At 33.6% G+C, this 23,823-nt stretch overlaps 1 protein-coding gene across 3 annotated transcripts in view; it reads right to left on the bottom strand.

Moving 5' to 3' along the window:
* The window catches only part of mael (germ-plasm component protein maelstrom), a 176,075-nt gene that overhangs the window by 64,865 nt on the left and 87,387 nt on the right, over positions 1–23,823 (bottom strand). For all 3 annotated transcript variants that reach the window (XM_090388299.1, XM_090388301.1, XM_090388300.1), the window contains 2 exons: positions 18,659–18,844; positions 4,707–4,854 (listed from right to left, as the gene is read on the bottom strand). In XM_090388299.1, coding sequence (XP_090244425.1) covers positions 4,707–4,854; positions 18,659–18,844 — 334 coding nt within the window. The remainder of the gene's footprint in view (positions 1–4,706; positions 4,855–18,658; positions 18,845–23,823) is intronic.

The following is a 23,823-nucleotide window of genomic DNA, read 5'->3' as shown; positions in this document are numbered from 1 at the left end:
AACAACCATAGACAATCTTTTCTTAAAATTCAATACAATACATGACAGGCTAAACCTTACCTTCGAAATCGCAACGGACAACCAGATTAATTTTCTTAATCTCACTATTTGTACAACAGACACAAATTTAAATACCAAGATTTTCAGAAAAAATACGCACACCGGTAAATATCTACATTTCACTTCACGTCATCCCCTTAGTACCAAAAAAGCCATCCTACACAACCAAATCTACAACGCTATCAAATTCACCTCTTCAAAAAACGATCTACACAATGAACTTCAATACCTTACTGATAAATTCATAGCCAGGAGCTACCCCCTCAACTCATTCAACACACAATATCCACCTTTAAAAACAGTATTAATAACCCCACCAGACACAGTCACAAGACAAATACTCCCATAGTGAACTCGCAGCACAATTCCGACGTACATTCAAAGATACCGACATCTCCCTCACCTTCTCCACTTACAATAAACTAGGTTCCCTATTTAATTCTTATAAAGATACACACAAATATCCCATCAATGATCTCAATAACTTAATATATCTCATAAAATGCCAACCAAACTGCGACACCTGTTACATCGGCAGCACTACCACCAAATTCAGTTCCTCCACAAACTTCCAATACCCGCACATACTGCCACTTCAACAGTTTCAAGACAAGTCAATCCTGCCCCGAGTTAACAACCCATGCCCAAACCCACAACCCCCCCCCTGTTGACTCTGCCATCACTATTATTAAACTTAGATCGAGCTACAGAATTCTTCAGTATGAAGCCCTCACCATTGAATGGTACCGTCACCATTCTGATCTCAACATTATTAACGCTAAACTTCCCTTCAGCCTTTCACTGGCTTACCGGCTTGGAACCTCTCGCGGCTAAAGTTCCCACGTGTCAAAAAGAGCATCATGGGAGTTTAGATAAACTTTAAATACAACACGCACTCACTTCTCTTCCATTTACCAACTCATTTACCAACGGTTTACTCACGAAAGTCCTTCGTAATGACAACTGGCACCACTGGTCTTCTTTCTTTTTTCATTTACGTCTTTCAACCTCTTTATGACAACCAAGGATTGGAGATCTGCATTTCTACTTCCTTGCACTAATTTTAAAACCTGTTTAAAATATTTTCACCCCATTCCCCGCCTTAGTTCTTTTTAATGCTTCTTCCAACCTAAATTTAACCACCATCTATCAAAAAAAAATTTATTGCAGATTTATACAAGGTGAGTACTGTTTTCTAAGCATTTGCTATTCATTTTTTAGTCAGATTTATCACGGTATTATAAGGTTACTATAATTTCGCTGTTATTATTGAACATTAATTTTTTGCCAATCAAGTAGCTTTCATCTTCTATACCTTTTTTTTTTTTTTTTTTTTTTTGAAAAAAGGAAGAAAACAGTAATTTGAAATAAAGGAATTGTTTGTTCTTCATTATATTAACATTATTTAGATTTTTTTTTAATATTATGTAAACATCAACTAACGTGCCCACTCGAGGGGTAAATAATGACTATTACAGGATAAAGCTCCAAAATGCTTCTAGCCCAACACCTAAAGTAAAGCTGGACTATATGGAACCTTAACTCCATTTATGTGTAAATGCAAGTTTTTACTGTATTTCTAATATGATACCTTCAATTAGCATATAAACAAATTTCCACATATACTACTTCCCAGACTGACTACTCTACATTTTTTAAAAAATTCATTCATGTTTCCTCAGAAAAGGAGTGTCTGAATCATTTTCTACTGCCGATTTCAAAAATGACTTCCACTGGTTTCCAACATGTCATGTTTCTTCAAAAATCACAAGAGAAAATTTGATTTTTCACAAATTTTTATTAATTTTGGAAAAATCTGTGCACTAAAATTATAACAAAATACTATTTTTGCCAGACTTATATTTAAAACACGTTGAAAACACTATTAAAAAAGGGCAGTGTGGTTAAAAGTTCACTAAGCCCCTAATCTTAAAAACTGATCTATGATGGGTGAAATTTTAGTTTCTCTAATTTTCTTGCAATTCCTTCGACTTTACAGTCCCTTTTCAGCATCCCACAATAGTCAGCCATTATGCTGACATTCCATCTCCCCAGGTTACTGTCAAAAGTAAGATCAAAATCCAAATTTTAACTTTTTAATTAATACAAATATATAACAATTGTAAAAAAATAGAAATCCATTTTTTTTCTCATTGCAGTAACATAATCTACATTTATGTATGTATTATTTGATTCAGTTTCATCAACTTTATGGATCTGAATTCCAAATGATTTCTTCAATTCTGGTTTCTCTAAAGCCAACAATGTGTTGAATCTTTTGAAAGGGCACTTATTATCTCTCAGTAAAGAGATAACTTATTATCTCTCTACTAAGCTAGATAACTAGATTTACAGTCTTTTATTACAGTGTAAAAATTTTATGTAAATTATAATTGGTATATATTTTTTTATCCATTTAACTTATTATAACACAGATTACATTATAATAAGTATTATAAGAGTGGTGCTCATTCTTTGGTGGGTGTGGATATACATCTCCTTGGGCAGTGGTTTGGTGTTCACACTGTTGAAGGTGACTGTTGCTTTGTGCTTTTATAATTTGAATTATTATATGCTTGTACATAAGAATTGTAAATTACCAAGTTCAATATTAACAGCAGCAGGAAGTTGCTGCAGTTAACACTGAACTTTATTTACTATAGTTTAGCATTTTCTTTTTTCTTAGAAAGCACCTTTGTTTTGAAACAATCTTGAAAAAAACGTGCATGTATGCAAATACTCTACACATGCTTGTGCTCTTGTTTCTTTAAAAACATGTGATTATATGCAATTTCAAAGTTTGTCAAGAAAATTCAAGAATGCATGAGAAAGAACAAAAAAAATCCAGGATCTATATATAAAAGAATATTTCAGAAAACACACGTTTTCACGTGCACACTTTGCTTTCTGCAAGGCAGGGCTAACTGCTATTGTGTCATAATACAAAGTAATTGACAGGTCTGTCTCAACGACCATGCCTAGGCAAGTCACTCTTAAATTAAGCTGCATATACCACAGCGATGACTCATCACCTGATAGCATTTAGTAGCGTTATGATATCACAAAATGTTGACAGTTTGGCCTTTGTTAATTATAAGGTTTAATTTTTTAGTGTTTTTAATTTTAGAATTCTACATGTCTCAAGGCAACAATTCAATTTTTTCAAAAGTTTCTTCAGCCATTAGCAATGTTGTTAATAATGGCAGTAATAGAAAAGAGAAAGATCATATCAGAAAGGCTGAGAAGAAAAGATCTTGAAGAGTATGAAGTGGCACTTAAAAATCCCAATATTGAAGAAAACAAAGTGATTATAATAAGTTAAAGATTTCACAATTAAAAAAGGAAAGATACGAAAAGAGAAAAAAAAAAAAAAAAAAAAAAAACACGAACCAAAAATCGTTGATAGCTTTACTGAAACTCCAATCGTTGATAAAAAAAAGTGGGGGGGGGGGGGAGAATCATAAAAAATGGTAAAGTGGTAAAAAATGAAAATGATAAAATAGAGATTCCTGAAAATATTTGCATTTCAGGAAATTTAATACGTTTTTGGAAGTATCGAAACTCCTTTGGAAGAAAAGTTTCAAAGTGCAATTTTAGCCGCAATAAATAATACTGTTTACTGAATGAAAAAATTATCCGAAATTAAGATTCCAGGAGAACTGAAAATAGTTTATTCATCAGACCAAATTATGCCAGATAGTTGTAATGCTGACGAATACAACTCTGCAACACCCAAAACACTTTATTCTCTGGAGCCTTCAGGCTTACCTCCGCATAAATTACTATTAAAGATTAATGTAATTGTTACGGTCTTAAGAAACTTAAGATATAAAAAAACGACTATGTGTAGTGGAAATAAGGAAGAAAAGTTTGGTTTGCGAACACGTCACAGGTGACATAGCTGGATCAAAAGCATATATATACCACGGATTCATATGTATTCAAACGAAAAATGAAGTTCATAACTTCATTTTTCAACAAACACAGTTTTCTGTGAAATTGGCATTTAATAAACAATAAACAAAAGTCAAGGTCAAACATTATCTAAGGTTGGTGTTGACTTAACATTACCATGTTTTTCACATGGACAATTGTACACTGCATTAAGTAGAGTGAAGGCAGCTAAAAACCTTTGTATTAATGGAAAATGAATCAAAAAACAAAAAAATCGTGGACAAGAAATGTTTATAATCAAATATATAAATGATGGTGTTGTTATTAATTCATTTTTAGATAAAATAATATAATATAATTTTTGTACATCTTTTGATTATTAGAATCTGGTGTGGAGAAAACACACCCCATTAAAAAAAATTAAAATATAAAAATGTATAATTCAGATTTTTTTTTTTTTTTTTTTTGGTAGTTGTTGGCGCATAGGCTTCTGTGGCCATAATGCACCTCCCAAGGTTTTTGCAGTACTTTGATCCAAGCCCGAGGCGGGAATCGAACCCGCGACCTGTGGGTTGCCAAGTAAGCACTTTACCCACCCGGCTAGCCCGGTCAGCTATAATTCAGATTCATGACACAAGCCAGAGGGAAGCGAAACGACCTTCTGGCTTGTTCTCGCTATATAAAAAGAGTTGGCAAGGTCTGCTATTGTCATATTGCAACTTCTATTTGAAATAAGAAAAATATTAACTTACCTTATATTTGTAACATAATCAAAAATAGTTTTTGATAAAACATCACGTGCAGTAGATTGTGCTGGATATGGTTTGTTAGCTGCTGCCATAAATTCCAATAATAGTAAATGTAATTCCCAGAGCTTAAAAGGGAAAAAGCCACTTGTTTCTTAAAAAAAAAAATAAAAAAGTTAACTCAAAAACATTTCTTGGATTTACAAACCATTTCAATTATAAATTAATTTTACAACCTCTATTTGTTAACAATTATGAATAACCAAGATAAATACTGAAGTTACATTAAATTTACAACTATTAATCTGAAATAAGAAAAGCTAGGAATATTAGCAAGATATTAGAGAATGCATAAACTGCTAACTCACCACCTGTCAAAGATCATTTGGGCAACAAATGATCTTTGTTGCCCAAATGATCAAATTTGATGATATTTTGATCATTTAGAAGTTAAACAATTTTTAACTTTAAATGATTTACAGGATGGAAAAATGGACCATTGTATTGTTTAAGTTATCTTTCTTCTCAGAGCAGTAAAACCTCACAATTCCAGCCAGAATTCTCAAATATTTGATACTTTTTGAAAAGTATATTTAAAAATATATATATAATTGTACAAGTAGGGCATAATCTGTCTGTACATAGCATTGATCACATTGTGAAGGCACCTCATTACAAGCTGCCTTGGCAATCAGCAAATGCCAGTTTCTTTCTGCTTTGCATATTTTCTACATTGTATATCATTATTATTACGTATTTGCAATGCATAAAATCATTCATTTTATAAGATATTCAGTACTAGTTCAGTTTATTTCGTAGTAGTTAATTAAGTAGTATGTATTTAGCTTCTAAGATGACTCAATGAATGAAATTGTACTGCCCTATTTATACTTCATATTAAAAAAAATAATAATGAAAAATCACAACACCCATACTGAAGGCAGTATTCAAACCTGCAGTAGCAGTCAACATTTTGGCTGAATACTGATCTGTGGAGATTATAGGGATGAAAGTTACTGTATTATCTAATAAAAATAAATTACCTCTGAATACTTAGGCTGTATGCATACTTTAAAAAAAAAATTTTTTTTCAAAAATTTGGCCGCCCCACGGATGTCAAATTTATGAGGTTCTAGTGTGTGCGCATGTGCAGGCATAAAAAAAAAAATAATGAAAAATAAATGTCAGTGTACTTAATATCGTTAGTCCCCACATGAATAATTCTGCTGGTTATTCCACCTATCATTATAAATCAGTTAGCCATAAACATTTTCATAATGTAATTTACTTATTTCACATTTCTTCTCTGATTAATATAAGAAAATATTAACAATTCATGTTTTATTATTATATTTAGTCATTTCATTGTTGGATTTTAGGCACATCAGTGACTTAGGCCATATTTAGCCACTTTGGGTCGCATGAACAAGTGTGTTCACTGGGCTCATTTGTATGCAGTAGGCTGTAAAACATGAAATAACTCGTGAAGCCTTACTCCCTGTGCCTCAGTTCAGATAACAGACAAGAGGTAAAACCACTATACAGTCTGTCCTCGTATAGCACGATAGTTGCGTTCCTAGAAACCCTCGTGCAATGCAAAATCGTGCAATATAAACAACAGGCCCTATGGGAAAAGTAGGGTTAGGTGCCAACCACCCAAGATTGAACACACATTTGGAACCAAAACATCACCAAACACAATAAATAATCGGGTAATTTTAATCGTTATAAAATACGTAAATTTTATAACGATTAAAATATGTAATAAAAATAATAATATATTATAATAAAGTATTTTTAATACTAAAAAGTATTTTTTACGAATAAAATACGTATTTTATTCGTAAAAAAATTATTATATTAAATAAGATAGTCGTAATAAAATACTTACGTATTTTATTACGTAAGTATTTCCATCTCTTCCAATTCTTGTGTCTTAATCTAATGGATATTAATTACACTTTGAGTTGTTCCCGCTATGAAAGTTGTTTTTATTTTCGCTGCATTCTTTGTAATTCTCCGCGTTGCCTCATTTAGGTCTGTAGCACGTGCAATAATATCACATGGTCTTTAATTTCGCTCAAAGCGTTTCACAATTTCGTATTTTTTCTCTATCGACAGAAGAGGACTGGCCATAAGCCTTACGGAAGAAACCACGGTGGGCCGGAGGCCGGTGTGATTTTGGCCATAAACCATAGTATGAGGCCACTATAAATTTTCCCGGGTAAGAATTTTTGACCCAGTCCGCCTCTGTTTATCGATATTGCTTCTTTTTTTTTTTTTCTCTCTGAATCTGCAGTGTCTTAGCCAGGACGCTTCCTTTTCACACCTTTTAAGTATTTTACTAATTTTTAGGGAATAAAGCACAATTACAAAACGAGGTGGCACGCTTGATACATATAAACAAAGCTGCGTGCGTGTAGCAACTGAATAAATAACACCGTAAAGGCCGAGATACACTATTAATTAACACCTCACATTTTACTAAAGCACATTTCTGGAGGTTACTACCAGAAAACAATAAAAACAATTTCCAGTTGCGTTTCTGCTAGTGGAATCTGTTATAAACTGGTAGTAAACTCTATCTAATTGCATTTGCGATTATACCGATAGCTGGAATTGTGTTGGTTTTTACGTTATTATGGTGAAATGTGTTTCCCCTTCACTGATATAAAACACATAAATACATTTTCAGACTCTTCTTCATTGCTATCGTGTTGCGTTCAGTTGGGGTGATTCCGCGTTCGACTGCCATTTCTTGACAACACAAAGGCGAATCGTGTATAAGCGAATTCGGTTCGTGTTATATAAGATAACGTTCCCCTATTTATAAATCGTGTATGATCGAATTCGTGTAATGCAAACACGTGCTATACAAGGACCGACTGTACTGTAATGGAGGACTGATATTTAGTAAACTCATAACAAAAAAACTCCTCAAAAAGCACACTTTCATAAGTGCAACAGTTAAACCAAGAACATTTCAAAGCATCCACCATACTGTATCTTCATCCCTTCAATCAGTGCATGACAACAAACAATATCTGGTGTTTCACCTATTACAATATATAGTGCAATGAAACCTTCCTTAACAGACACTTTTTGTTGTGGACACTTAGGCCCAGACCCCAGCAGAAGTACTAAAAATTACCTCTCCAAAACATTAATATGGATGCAGACATTTTTAATAGTTGTCTTTTCTGTATTTTTTTTTTTTTTTTAAACTCATTGGATTGGACACTTCCAAGAGTAATTGTCACATGAAGAATTTTGCAGGTCAGTGGAATTTTCAATAAAGGCAAGTGAATGTCAAGGTCATTACAGTACTGCTAATTAGACTCATAATGGCTATAGATCACTCGAAACAGATGGCACAATTCATTAATATGCTCACCACTGCATTAAAAAAAAAAAGGGAGACAGTACTCTCTAGCAAGCCTGTATGCAGGATTCAGTTTGTAGTACAGTACACAAAAAACATATGGGAATAAAGATGTAATACATTTCTTTCAAAAAGAAAGAAAGAAAGAAAGAAAATTAATTAAATCTGGCCAATAGCCCATGGGAATTTTCCATATCCATGAATATACATCGATAAAAATTGTGATGCTTAATACTTTCATAACTGCTTTAGTGACAGCAGTGTCCACCTTTTTTTGATTGAGGGATGATGGCATTTTTCCCAAGGTGACATTAATACCACTTTCACATGACAGCAAGAGATGGCAGTTATTTAAATAGCATTATACTAAGGTTTTATCGAAGTTTAGATGGTAGGTATGCAGCTTTTCCCCTCTAGAATGCTTGTTTAAATTATGCTATGCATTGCATGTTAATTTTTTAAGAAAAAATTTCATGGCATATGCAGAAATTTAAAAAAGGGAGAGAGCATTAGGAAACAATATGATGAAAATGGGATAAAATAATTAAGCAAGCTTACATACATTTTTTATTAAAAAAACTGAATACCTTTAAAGACTACAAAAGTTCAAATCAAAAAGTACCTGAAGAATACAATATTTTAAACAATAAACTTTAATTAATGTGTTAAACATTAACTATGAATTAAATCAGTCTTTTTTGAAGAAATCACAAATTTTCTGTTGAATCAAGGCCCTATTATATTGTTGTTCCACGATGTTGTTCTTTATTCTCTTAAATTATAAAAAATTTTTAAATTCTTGTTAGAATTTGCAAAATTAACAAAAATTTCAAGGAACTTCTGACTTTAATTCAACTTTCTCTTTTTTTATTTTCTTCTTCATTTACGTATCTTTCCCCTTGAACTACTGTATTTCTTCTTCTGTAACCAGATAACAATGAGTGTCATCTTTATCTAGCCAGGTTCTTGGATCCCCCAAATTAATATTCTTTTCACAAAAATGCTGTGCAATGCATTTTGCCCACTTCATCTTTGATTCTGCCTAAATCAAAAATAAGATTGTCATTGTTTAATAACTTTCCCCATGTACTACTGTACCTCATTCAAACTTAGTCAATTGGTAACCAGCAATTTTCAATACTGGACAACATTGTTTCTCCTCTTCAGAGCTTAACATAAAACTGATCTGTGGGTTTGTATGAGGGCTGTGATATCTTTAGAGGTGGGGATGAGAGAGAGAGAGAGAGAGAGAGAGAGAGAGAGAGAGAGAGAGAGAGAGAGCGAGCATGTGATATTACCATCATTGCTTGATTTTATAAACTTATTCAAACAGAACAAATGTATTGATGTTTTCATTTGTATTTAATTTTCCCTTTTGAATGATTTTACTTCTTTTGCAGCAATTGAGAAACCATTTTGAAACAGTATCATTAAATTTTTCCTTTAGGAAAAATCCCCATTGCACAACCCCCCCCCTCCCAATCTGGATTATAGAAGGTCCAAATTAGTGAAGGTTTACTCTGAGGTCCTGTGCTTCAAGTTCTGTTGCTCTGGTTAACACAATAAAAATTCTGCCACTGCTTCCTGAAATAGCATGCTTCTTAATATGAATAAGAATCAAAACTCCAGGATGTTTCTTTCATCGGTTACTCCAAACTGATTGACAGCTACTATTATTAAAACCGCATGTTACATATGCAGGTTTTTTTTTTTTTTTTTTTTAAGGATGTGATAATGGAAATCACTTTAAAAGGCATTGTACATTCATTTTTCAATTGTGAGCCTGGAAAACTTAGCATAAAACTAACCTCAAGAAGTTTAATTTACTCAAAAAGGACCTAAATAGTTATTGTCACTTAGTGGTTATCAGGTACTTTGTTCTGTGTTGTGCATTGTAGTTTTGTTGTTAAACGAAGGGCAGATTATTTTTTAATTACGCAAGTTTTCATTTTTTGAAGAGAATTTGAATATATAAGAAAGAAGATAAAGTTACTTTTAATTGGAAAGATGTGACTAAAAATGTAACAGTCAATTTGCCTCATGGAATGGTGCATTGCATTCAGCTTCAATAAGGTTGTGAAATGAAGGTTTTACATTAACCAACACTATGTAATTGAGCAGAATGAAAAAAATAATAAATAGATAAATAAATAATAATAAAGGAAAAAACGGTTTATTGCACTTCATGACAACACAATTTACTTGCTATGGCATATGACATGCTTTTATTAGTTACCATTACTTCAGAAGAAAAGCTGGAAAAGACGTGGAAGTGTGGAAGTAGATTAAATTCATTTGGAACAAGACAAAAATTAGCCAAGGGACAAATCTTTGTAATAACATCATTTTAACTCATGAGGGTGAGAGTTGCAAAGAATGAAGAAAGATTAGCTAAACAGTTATGCACAGCAAATATGAATGATAAAAAATCCAGAGACACACCAAGAGAAAGGTGAATCACTAGTAATAGTAATAGCATTCACCACATAGTGAAAGAAAGCCACAGGCTTTTGCTGCACTGGAAAAAAAGAAAAAGTAGATAGGAAAATACAAATTATGTGCCTCTCTCCTCACACAGGTAACTATCCAGTTGACTTTTGAATTTATTCCAACTCAACTCAGCCTCAACTACCTGTGAGGGCAACTTGTTCCAACAATCAATGACTCACTGGCTAAAAGAAAACTTCCTACAATTTAATCTAATCTAATGTGCTCATTTCACAATTTGAACTCCCTTCTCCTATTCACCTTTTTGAATAGGAGATACATTTCCATATCTACAATGTACAGGGACTTTGCCTGAATTCAGGGATTCTTTAATTATAACAGGTAAAGTCTGCAAACATATTTAGTTTCTTAGAATATTACTGGACAGATCCATCAATTCCCAGTGCCTTGTTCACTTTTAACAGCAAAAACTTTGCTTTTGGCCCCTTCTCAGTTATAATAAAATCATTCAACTCCCAATTTGTATTAGCTGAACCAGCAATATCCTCAACTTTAAAAACTTTCTAACATTTTCAATTGTGGATGCAAATTTTCACCTTATCAGCAACCAGTTCAGGATTGCAATACATTTACTAAATATTAAGTGAACTGATATGGCCGATTTTCTAATTATGACTTTAAAAGTGTTATTTCATTATGGGATATTTCCGTTAAAAATTATCTACTAGTTGATACACTATTACATCACAATTATTACCCATTGTAAATAGCATCACATTCCAGAACTTCTGCCAGTCTCTTTATTGCATGAACTCAACTGGCAGAGGTTCCAGATCATGAAGATATTAATAAAGGTGATTAACAACACAATGTAAAAATGTATCAATTTGTAATTATCTCTTAATGGTTGATTCATTTTCTTTTACAGCTAACATAAGCAAAAAATTGCTTGCTACAATCTTCGCACATACTCTTCGCTAAGGACTTGTAATTTTCCTTATCATGCCTAATCTCAGGCTACTTTGTTAACGATAATAACTGTGGGATTCAGGGTTTGCTGATAATTTATAATAATTCCATGCATCTTCCTTCTCTACCACTAAGCTCTATATCTTGAAGAATACTTTTTGATCACGTAAAAAAGGCTTAGTAGCTTTCAAAATAACTTAAACATTGTCCATTTATCATTGGTAAAAATTACCATTTGGTCCACTGAAAAAAACTTAATGCCAGAGATTATTATAATCACCCTTGTGAAAACAAGAGCGCTTCCCCTTTCCTTTTACGGTTATTTCTTTATAGATCCCATGTTAATACATTATGTTCATTAATTGCCCATGATTCCTTTATTTGAAGATGCTTAATACCTGATGAATTAGTACTGATAACTGGATGAGATGAGAATATTATTTTTCCTTGTGGAATCTTTAACATACTGGTGTAAGAAGCAGTCATCCAGTAGCCATTCAGAAGCATTACACTTTAGTTTCCATTTTTAGAAAGTTGCCATATCAACAACCGATACACGTTATTTCAGCATCAGCATAGTGTCAAGAAAGTATTGGAGGATTCTGACTAGGTCTGGAAATGTAGCACAAAATAGAATAGCACAGAGGAAAATAGTGAATAGAAACCCAAGAGTCCAGAGGAGGAGGACTGATATGTATTATCACAGTGACCTGTGCACCCACTGAGTATAACAGATTCTATTTCAATTAACATAAATAAACTCTTACCTTCATCAATGGTAAATATCTAAACTTACAAGTTGGGTTACTGTATATATTCACCCCCCCTCATCTCTTCATTAACCAGTTTTCTCTACCATTATACTTTTTATTTTTCATCAGTTTTCAATATAGTTTATAATCAAGCTTCTTCCGTGAACTTTTTATATTAGCACATTAACTAAACTAATTTTTCTTTAAGTAAACAATAATTCATAAACAAGTACCCAACCACTATGTATAAATATGTCATTTTAATACAAAGACAGTTTACCCTTGAACAATGCGGGGGTTAGGGGTGCCGACCCCCCCCCATGCACAGTCGAAGATCCACGTATAACTTATGACTCTCCAAAAACTTAACTACTAAAAGTCTACTGTTGACCGGAAGCTTTACTGATAACATAAACAGTCGATTAACACATATTTTGTGTGTTATATGTATTATATACTGTATTCTTACAATAAAATAAGCTAGAGAAAAGAAAGTCATAAGGAAGAGAAAATACATTTACAGTACTGTATTTATCGATACCGTAAGTTTATGTTGTCTGTTTACAAGATGAATCGTCTGTCTGTCAGTATATATCAATATTGTCTTATATGATACAAAACACTGTAGATTATACGTATTACTAACACTAGATGTCGAAAAGTTAATGTGAAAAAGAAATCCATTTACAGGTATAACAATTCATGCATTGATATCTAAGGAGAAGCAATATGACTGCTTTATGGTAGCCCAGCCTATACACTACGACACAAAAACGTCTCATACATTCTTGCCATACAGTTATTAGATTTTCACACAAAGACACTCATACACAACAGATAAGTTTATTAACTGTACGGCATGATGATTATTTATTATTTACTATTCATTAAGTGGATTATCATAAAGGCCTTCACCCTCATCGTCTTCACGTTGAGGAGGAGAGGTTGGTCTTGCTGTCTTGGGGCGGCAGAAGCGGAAGAGGTGGAAGGAGAGGCAGGCACACCTGGTGTAACTTCACAGAAATACATCGTAATTTCTGTCCGACTTTTTTGCTTTTTCATTTCTCTAAAAATGTTTTTATACGGTACCAATCCTTCCACCATTTGCTTTAGTTTCAGTGCCCATATCATAGAAGGGTCCATGTCGTAAAAGAAGTCAAAAGCAGTCTTGAATAATCGGAACCCTTCTGCCAGACTGTCTAATGTAAATTTGTTTTCTGGCACTGGTTTGGAAGCACTCATCTCCATCAAGTCGTCTTCTGTTAATTCCTCTGGTGTGGTGTCTGTTAGCTCTTGAATTTCTCCAAGATCCATATTTTGAAACCCTTCACCCCCTACCTTTTTTGCCATATCCACAATCTCTTTCGTGATTTCCTTGATTGGCTCTGTCGTAAATCCATCACACAACATCTGGACACAGTTTTCTCCAGCAAGATGTTTCGGGCTTGATGGCTTTTTCTATAACAACTATGGCATCTTCAATGGTGTAATCTTTCCAGATTTTCATGATGTTCTCTTCCATAGCGTTGACCATCCTTTCCATAGAGTGCCGTGTGTAATGAGCCTTAAAGGTCCTTATGACCCCCTGATCTAGAGGCTGAATTAGAGAAGTTTGTGTTTGGGGGCAAGTAGACCACTTCGACGCCGAACTCATGGGGTTCTGGGTGGCCAGGGGCATTGTCCAATATCAAAAGAACTTTAAAAGGCAGTCCCTTACTAGCAAGGTAAGGGACTGAGTTCTGGGACAAAGCATCGATAGAACCAATCCAGAAAAAGGGTTCTCGTTTTCCAGGCCTTGTTGTTCAACCAAAAGACTGGCAGCTGGGTTTATCTTTTCCCTTCAAGGCTCGGGGGTTAACAGCTTTATAGATAACGGCAGTCCTGATCATAAACCCAACTGCATTTGCACAAAACAGTAAGGTTAGCCTATCCCTTCGTGCCTTAAATCCTGGTGCTCGCTTCTCTTCCCTACTAATAAATGTCCTTTGTGGCATTTTTTTCCAGAATAGGACACTGTCATCTGCATTAAAAACCTGATCAGGCAGATATCCTTTCTCCTCAATGATTTTCTTAATGACGTCTGGGAACTCGTCTGCTGCCTCTTGGTCGGCAGAAGCTGCTTCTCCTGTTATCTTGACATTTTTTAAGCCAAACCTCTTTCTAAAATTATCAAACCAACCTTTGCCAGCATTAAATTCTCCAGCTTTAGATCCTTCCTTTTGCTTTAAGTTGTCATATAATGACTTTGCTTTTTCTCGAATCATATTAGTCTGTAGGTATTGCTATAAGGTATGCTTTTCTTATAGCAATCTTGCACCCACATAAAAGCTGTATTTTCAATCCAAGATAAAAAAGGTATTTGGAAAATAGTGCAAGGTTTTCGTGCCTGCTGGCGTAGCTGCAGCAACGGCTTCACAAATTTCCTTTTCTTTTTTTACAGTGGTCCTTACACTGGATTCATTTATCTTGAAATGCAGGCAGCCACAGCTGCAGACCTCAATCTATAGTACATATCAAGCAATTCAACTTTTTCTTGTAATGTCATGACTTTTCTCTGCTTCTTGGGAGCACTTCCAGCATCATTAGTGGCACTTCGTATGGATCCCATAGTGTTATTATTCAAGGTTTCTCTGGTATTGTACTAAACACAATGAAAAATACGTGAGAACTGCGTATTTTTTGAGAGAGAAATTTTTACTGCAATACGCAATTTATTGGAGGATGAACTACTAGCGCAGAGATGATTAGCATCACACAGCGTTTTAAGCAGATACTCGCAACACTTGAGCTCACCACAATAGCAACAGGAGGTGACTACAAGATTATTACAGTAGTACAAAAAATTATATTAGGGTCCCCAGTAAATGATTACATCTTCCCATATATTTATTTGTCTGTAAATTGCATATGTTCTCTGGTCGATTTGCTTGTTTGCTGGACAAAAAGCAAGGTTCCCCCCCCCAGAAAAGGGGGGGACATTGCTATCCACGCCCGAGACTGACTAATTCGGCCATGGAGTGAAAAAAGCCCACTAAAATTCTTCACGTCATCTACAGGATTCGAACCCAGGCCTTTTCCACCTGGTGTGGGAAGGACAGTGACGATACCATTTTGCTATCCGTGCAGACATTACAGTATGTACTACAATTAATTTTATGCAGTTATGATTTTATACTGCATCTTCACTTTTGTTTACATTTCTCTCGACTGCAAATGGTGTCACGTACGGTATGTAAGTGTTTGTGTGCGTAAGTTTTGATAAATTTTAACTTTTTATAATAGACTAACCGTTTTTAAAATGGGATACAATTATTAGGTTGTTAATTCATCTCATACTATTTACTTAATACGATTTTTTATACTTTTTGCCTTTTTCTTCTCTTGAGTTTATGCATACATCGCCTCATGTGCAAACATCAAAAATTAAGCTATTATATACAAAGATATATATCTTTGTATACATACATAGGCCATGCAGTTCGTCTGCGAATTTTTTCAAATTGTCGCAAATTTCCAAAAAAATTTTCCATCAAGTGGAAAATTACATCAATCAGATTACAGATTGATGTAATGTTCAATCTACAATTGATGGCACTTATAGGTATTCGAAGTGTATTAAAACATTGGCGTAAAAGTACTCAGTGGCCCATACGGCCAAAAGAACCTATAAAGACTAAGATAGCCTTGTGTTGGTTTACATTGCTAGACCCTAGAAATAAACATAATTAGCAATAAAATAAAATATTGCTAATTTTATTTTATTGCTAATTATATTTTTATTTCTAGAAGTATAGCAATGTAAACGAACATGGGCTATCTTAGTCTTTATAGGTTCTTTTGGCCATATGGCCCACTGAATACTTTTATGCCAACGTTTTAATACACTGTGAATACCTATAAGTACCAATTATATATAATTGAACAGCTGTTTAGTTCTGAGCTATATATATCCATTTTATAATATTATTTCTAATCTGTAATATTATTTTATTATTTCTAATCTGTAATATTATTTTTAATCTGTAATATTATTTTGTCACAATGCCATCAAAAATGATTAAACATTATATTCATTAATTTTTAACTATCATTAATTTTTAACTATCATTCGGACAAGTTATGCTAGATGATGACTACAGAAACGGATAGCTCGTTAATTATGGTTGATACATTGAAAGGGTTAGCCCTTGAAAAAGTCCCTTTCAATGTATCTGATTGACTATAATTAACTTTTTAAATGTACATTTGTATTGCTTATTTTTAATTGTACATTTGTATTGCTTATTTTACGTTATTTTTGGCATATATGTATTTTTTCCAGGCTACGTTTAACACCCGTATAGGTTTTTGGTTTTTCTTGAGTAGCTATTTTACTAACCATGCTATACATTACAACTTACTATTCATGTTATACATTACTACTTAAATCAAATTATATATATATAGCTGAGAACTAAACAGCTGTTCAATTTTAACACTTTACCTTTCATACTACTTTCTCTGTTACTCACCTTACATGTTCTATTTCATTTATATTCCAATTATGTTACTGTTATTGATTTTATGGAACGTTGGTATTAAAGCCATAATGCAGCAGTCTGTTACGTCTATAGAATTTGCAATGAGACGCAAATCATCCTGTAAACTTTCTTCCTCAGACAGAGGGAGAAAGGCATTCACCTGCTTTAAGTGGGAAATATCTTTCTGCTGCCACTTCTGGTGCACAGGCAGGTAGATGACCAGTGGCAATGGAACATCCTTCAGAAAAATAGTCCACTTCTTCTCAAACAGAAGTGTGAATACTCGTAAATGCTGCATTTCGGCATTGGAAAACCTGTGTAGTACACACGGTTCTGCTACACTTCCTGAAAGTAACTGTTCGGTGTGGCCCCTCCACTGGACCATTCTTCTTTGAAGATTTTCAGCCTGGAGGGCCTTTCATCATTCCATATAGCTTGATCCGATTCAAAGACATTTTTCCAACAATGGAATGATCCGCTGTGGGAGTACTTAAAGAGTGCAGTGTACCATGATATGATTAGTGACAAGGTACTGAATTTTGGGAGCAATGTGGGTACTATGATGTATAACAGTACCACCATCATCCTTGAAATGTTACTACTGAACTTTGAAAGCACTGGTATTTGCATGAAACACATCATGCTTAATAATGGCATGCATATTGAACATGTTTTCCAGCGAAAATTCATCAGCAACACTTTTTTTTTACTTCCTATCAAATCAACAGTCATTTCTGTACCTGGTGGAGATATGTGAACTAAATTTTTTTTCTGTCATTCTCCTCCCCATGCTGTGGCCTATAAGCACACAATTTCATTTCAATATGACTATCAGATAGCATTCCAGGTAGCTCTGAACAGGTATGCTCTAATTAAAAAGATCCTTTACTTCAAAGAATTAACTCTACCATTGTTTAATACATTTGAACAAAAAGATATCACAAAACATTCTCTATAAAAACAGAAAATTCTGTCTTGTTCTTGACAACTGGCTTATAAGCTCCAATGAGGCACACAAAGTTACCTTACCCTTCCCCCCAACAAATAATGAAGTCTGGAGTAGCTCACAGAGCATGGATGATCAAAATTTAAAACACTTATCAATGGCTAAACTCTTGCTTATGAAAATTAGTCCACCCTTTTGTTCCATGTTCACATTTCCTCTCCTCTAGAAAAAAAACCTCATTAACAACTAGCAGCTGCTCCCCCATCAGTGCCATAAATAATAATGCCAAAAAATAAATTGCAAAAATAGCCAATGGATTATAACAATAATGAAGCATTTCCAATATTTTCAATAAGAGAACATACTGTGAGAATTTCAACCTAATGTGCAATTTAGGCTAGTAAAAAATAAATAAATAATAATAATATAATTAATATTACTTATTTACCATTATAAACCAATATATACCAGAATATCAGCCACCAGAGCCAAAAAAAAAACATAACATTTTACAGCATATACTAATTAAATCAAACAAGTCTGCTAAAATAAATAAAAACGAAAGTATGAAATATGGAAATATAAAATGGAATAGAAGTAATAATAAAAATTGTTAACATATTTAAATTTTGTTTCAATATATCAAAATTAACATTGAAAATCAACATGATTATATTTTATATACATGTGTATAAACATTATTAGGAAACTAAACAGTTTGAATGTTGGATAATTGGAGTAATTTTGATGTTCTCTTGGCTTCAAATTAAATTATTCACACTCCAATATTTAGATGCTTTTTCTAAAGACAAGTGGAAAGATCTGTTTCTCTTTAAAGTTATTTGCATCATAAGGAGTTATATTATAAATGTGCTAAAACTTTATAATAATCATATGCATAGATTTTCATAGAATATCACAACAGGAATAATAAAACTTACCTGACTCTTCATGAAGCCACTGCAAGCAGCCATAATTTTGTTCAACATTTTCAGTAAGACAAAACATTGGAGGATATACTTCACTTCTTGAAGGATTAATAAAACTCTTTATATCGTCATAAATTTTTTTATAATTATTATCTGCCTGGTCAAATTGATTTAGTGGAATTTGATGGGTCTTATCTCCTAAAAAAAAAAAAAAAAATATATATATAGTCGATTCCGGTTATTTGGGACACATCGGGACTAGTGCATTTTGGCCCGATTAAGCGGCCCCCAATTATCCGAAGTTTCACGTAAATAGTTAAAAATACAATTTACCCCCCCCCCTTTACAATTAGTTCACTGTACAATCAAATCACGTTACGACAAACTCGCCACAGTAAAGTACCGTTCACTATACGATGTGCAGTAAGCGCCGGTCATTGTGATCACGTTTGTGAATTGAATTTTAATTCTATTAAACAGCAATTCTAATTAGCGAAAATAGGAGGAATATTATCCACAGGCTATAAAAGTAAAGATATATTAAGCACAAATTTACCCTTTATTACCTTACCAATTAAAAAATTAAATGATACGTGATAATCGGAAGAATTAATACGTACTGTAATAATGTGTACATACTAACTAAACTAGTTGACATTTCTGTTTACTGACATTTATGGGTGGGGGTTAAAATTTAAAACAGTAAAAAGATAAGCAATCAATAACAAAGAACACGGCACACACAAATTGCAAGTAACACAACATGCGCAAGTGAGAACGGAGTCACAAATTACGAAGCTTTAAAAATAGGAATGAAGAGAAGATCTGAAAATTAATTTTTTTATTTGATTGAAGATTTCATGGAAGTGTAAACACATTTTACCATAATAACCCACAGAATTCCAGCTGTCGGTATTACCGCAAATTCAATAAGATCGAGTTTACTGTCCGTTTATGATCCAATAAACAGGTGACTGCTAATTGTTTTTATTGTTTTATGGTTGTGACCTCCAGAAATCTGACCAAACCGCGTGGTTTGGTTGGAGACAATCATAGGGTAATCTCCAGTGCTGCGGTCTCCTGCCCCGATTAAACGGCATTTTGTCCCAATTAAGCGAAGTAAACTATGGCTATTTTCTCGATTGGTTTTTGTTTTTTAAGATTTGCCCCAAATAAACGGCTGCCCCGATTAACCGGTGGCCCAAATAACCGGAATCCACTGTATATATATAATTTTGAACTTGTTAGTTCAAATATATAAGTTGATAAAAACTTAAGGTAAAAAACAATGTGATATGCAAATACTAAAACCACCAAAGCCATGATATTTTTACATAAAATCTATCCTTTACATGGCTCAGAACAACTACTGAAATTTGTAAAAGATAAAAGCCAATAATAACAAAAACATCACATTCAAATAATTTTTTATAATAAAAATGGTGTTAAGTATGGAAACCTCAAGAAATCATAAAACAACTCTAGGTCAGAGCCAGCATGAGGATTAAGCAAAGCAAGCAATCAACTGGGACACCAATAGAGTTGTACAATTTCAAAAATTAAATCAACAGAAATAGAAACAAATTGCAAGTAATTCAGATGGTTTAGAAATATTTAATAAAGACCATTAAAACACAGTGTGAACTCAAAACAATACAGCTTGTTATAATACAACCTACACACTAGGCTGACATGTCCTTTGGATATGTATACAGTCGATTCCGGTTATTTGGGACACATCGGGACTAGTGCATTTTGGCCCGATTAATAGGCTGCCCAATTATCCGAAGTTTCACGTAAATAGTTAAAAATACAATGGATCCCCTGCTTTTACAATTGGTTCACCGTACAATCAAATCACATTACGATGGACTCACCATAGTAAAGTACCATTCACTATACGATGTGTAGTAATCGTTGGTCATTGTGATCACGTTTGTGAATTGAATTTTATTTCTATTAAACAGCGATTCTAATTAGCGAAAATATGAGGAATATTATCCATAGACTATAAAAGTAAAGCTATATTAAGAACAAATTTACCCATTATTACCTTACCAATTAAAAAATTAAATGATATATGAAAATCGGAAGAACATAAGAGATAATCGGAATAATTAATACGTACTGTAATATGTACATACTAACTAGTTGACATTTCTGTTCACTGACATTTGTAGGTGGGGATTAAAATTTAAAACAATAAAAAGATAAGCAATCAATAACAAAGGCAATCAATAACGACACACACAAATTTCAAGTAACACAACACGCGCAAAGTTAGTAACAAGTTACAAAGCTTTAAAAAATAGGAATTAAGAGAAGATTCTGAAAATTAATTTTTTTATGATTGAAGATTTCATGGAAGTGTAAACACATTTCACCATAATAACCCACAGAATTCCAGCTGTTGGTATTATTGCAAATTCAATAAGATCGAGTTTACTACCCGTTTATGATAGATTGCACTAACAGAAAAGCCCAATGAACAGGTGACTTCTAATCGTTTTTATTGTTTTATGGTTGTGACCTCCAGAAATCTGACCAAACCACGTGGTTTGGTTGGAGACAATCATAGGGTAATCTCCAGTGCTGCGGTCTCCTGCCCCAATTAAACGGGCATGTTGTCCCAATTAAGCGAAGTAAACCCTGACTATTCTCTCGATTGGGTTCTGTTTTTTAAGATTTGCTCCAAATAAATGGCTAACCCGATTAACCTATACAAAACAAACAAGATTCATGGAATTTGACAGGTCTCATAGCAAGATCACCATGAAAAGTGTTATTTTACCCCATCATATCATACTAAAATGTCAAACAGCTGGCTAGTCCTTTGACTTTTTAAACTAAGTTAGGTCTGGTTGTTCACAACAAACCATCTTTAGAGTAAGTAATGCTGTCATAAATGAACTGCATTTGAATTTTTTTTTTATTTCCCCTGTTACAGTACAAACAAATGTAGTTTGATGTATCTATGTTGTTTACAAACATATCAATTTAGAAGTTGTTTGGAGTGATCAGTGCCAATGCTTATGTAAAAACTGTGGAGAATGCCATCTCACTTCTCAGCCTTATGTTGTTTGGCATTACTGCAGTGCAAAGAGCACTGCTTTTCTAGGGATGAACTCCTTTATTCCTCATTCAACCCTAAACTTTACTCCTTTTATCTAAACAATAGTTTTGTGATAAACCTGCTAAGTTTTAAGACGATTTAACCTTGGAACAGGATCTAAGAGACTACAAGGGTATTTTGGGAATGAAAAATTATTAGAAGGAACATTCAAAACAGTGAGCAAAACTTTATTTTATCTTAAAGAACTATTCCTTTTAATTCTATTAAACAGCATACAGGGTTAAAAATTCCTTTTTTAACCCTGTACTGGTTACATGGGAAAGATCAAAAATTGGGTGTAACTGCTTAAGGGTTAAGATAAGAATATAGTATATCACAAATGGCTTTTAACCTACTCAACAGCTCAATTTCCTCTTGTGATGAATCTCACAAGTTGTAAATAAGTTATTAGTAAATCATACTTCATTTTGAAAGGCTAAGAATGTGAAACTGTTTCTTGTCCATCTGTACTTCCACCTCTGTTACAACCTGATGGCTCTATTAGATCCTGATCTAAAGATAAAGCTGATTTATTATCACCACCACAGTTTTTGCACTGACAACCTCAGTAAATCTCCTACTACTACAATAATGAATATATTCAACTGAATGGCTCAGTTTTCTGGTATTAAAAGAAATGTGAACAATCTTGGGCACATTTCTCTACTCTGTCTTAAAACCTGTGCTCCAGAATTGACTCATGTTTTTTTTCCCCCTTCCCTTTTACACTCTTATTCTTCTGGTGTTTTCCCTTCTGCATGAAAATTTGCTCACATCTGGCCAATTCCTAAAAAGGGTTACAAAATTCCTCCCTTCCAATTATTGTCCCACTGCACCTACCTCAACTCTTTCCAAAGTAATGGAGAAGCCCATCCCAAAACCATCTATTTAATATTCACCAATAAAGATCCTGTCAGTGTTGATTCACTAATGATATCTATGTTACCTGTCTTTGGAAATGCACAGGAAAGTGTGGAGAAACCCTAGTACTTGCTCTAAATATTTCTATCATGTTTTGCACAAACAAGATTAATGGAATTTGACAGGTTTCATAGCAAGATCACACGAAGTGTTATTTTACCCCATCATACAAAGCTAAACTCACCTAAATGAGTTTCTATCTTATGTGCCTTCTGTTTTTCTCAACTGTCTGTTTTTACCATTCACTATATAATGGTAAATGACTGTCTTCTAATTTCTCAACTAATGTTGGGGTACCAAGGTTCTGTTCTTTAAACCTCTTTTTCACTCCCCCTCTATTAATAACCTTCTTCCATTATCAAATTAATTTCCTCCTCTAACAAACTGGAAATTCTCTTCACAGTTCCAACAGCAGTACACTAAATCCCACTTTCCAGTTTGACAAACTATTCTGCAAAAACAGCTACAACTCAAATATTTTCACGCCAATTCTTTATATGCTGAAATCCAGATAATTCTTTAGTGGGTAAGAAGAAAACTTAGTTAACTTCATTCCTTCTAAAACTCAGTCCTCTCACTTTTGCAAAAAAAGTCTGTTGCTCCCATAATCAACTTCAACAAATATTCTGGACAAGATCACAACTTAAATGGGGATAATTCTGACTTCCAATGCATCTTGGCATAAGTATATAAAAACACTTAAAAAGAATAACTTAAGTTCCTTTTTTTGTTCTTGGTAGTTTTCTTCTAAACAGCTACTGAATTTATTATTATTTCCTTTAATATTCTTATTCCACTGTAACACTATGGAATATTCTTCTCATATCTGGGTTGGTGCCCTCAAACTTTGATTCTATCAGAAAAAGGACAGTTACTTCAATTAAATGATTTCCCACTTAGCAGAACACATGCAAATGGATGTTGGCCTAAACTAGCCAACATCCATTTGTAGTTCAATTCGAAACTCACCAAAGGAAGTTTTGCTCTTAGATTTTTCAAGCGGCATGATATGTGGGTACCTATGAATATGATTGTAATCAGACATTTCATGGTACATTCCTGCCACTTAAGTGATTGATATTGTTGCTACTTCATCACAAAGAACAGAATGGCCAAAATACTTTCATGATTTTGTTGAATGGTG

This window comes from Mastigoproctus giganteus, chromosome 14, assembly GCF_048544385.1.
Source record: "Mastigoproctus giganteus isolate SK-2022 chromosome 14, ASM4854438v1, whole genome shotgun sequence".
NCBI classification, from domain to species: Eukaryota; Metazoa; Arthropoda; class Arachnida; order Uropygi; family Thelyphonidae; genus Mastigoproctus; species Mastigoproctus giganteus.
The sequence above is the reverse complement of the archived record's forward strand: the minus strand, read 5'-3'. Positions and strand labels throughout refer to the sequence as shown.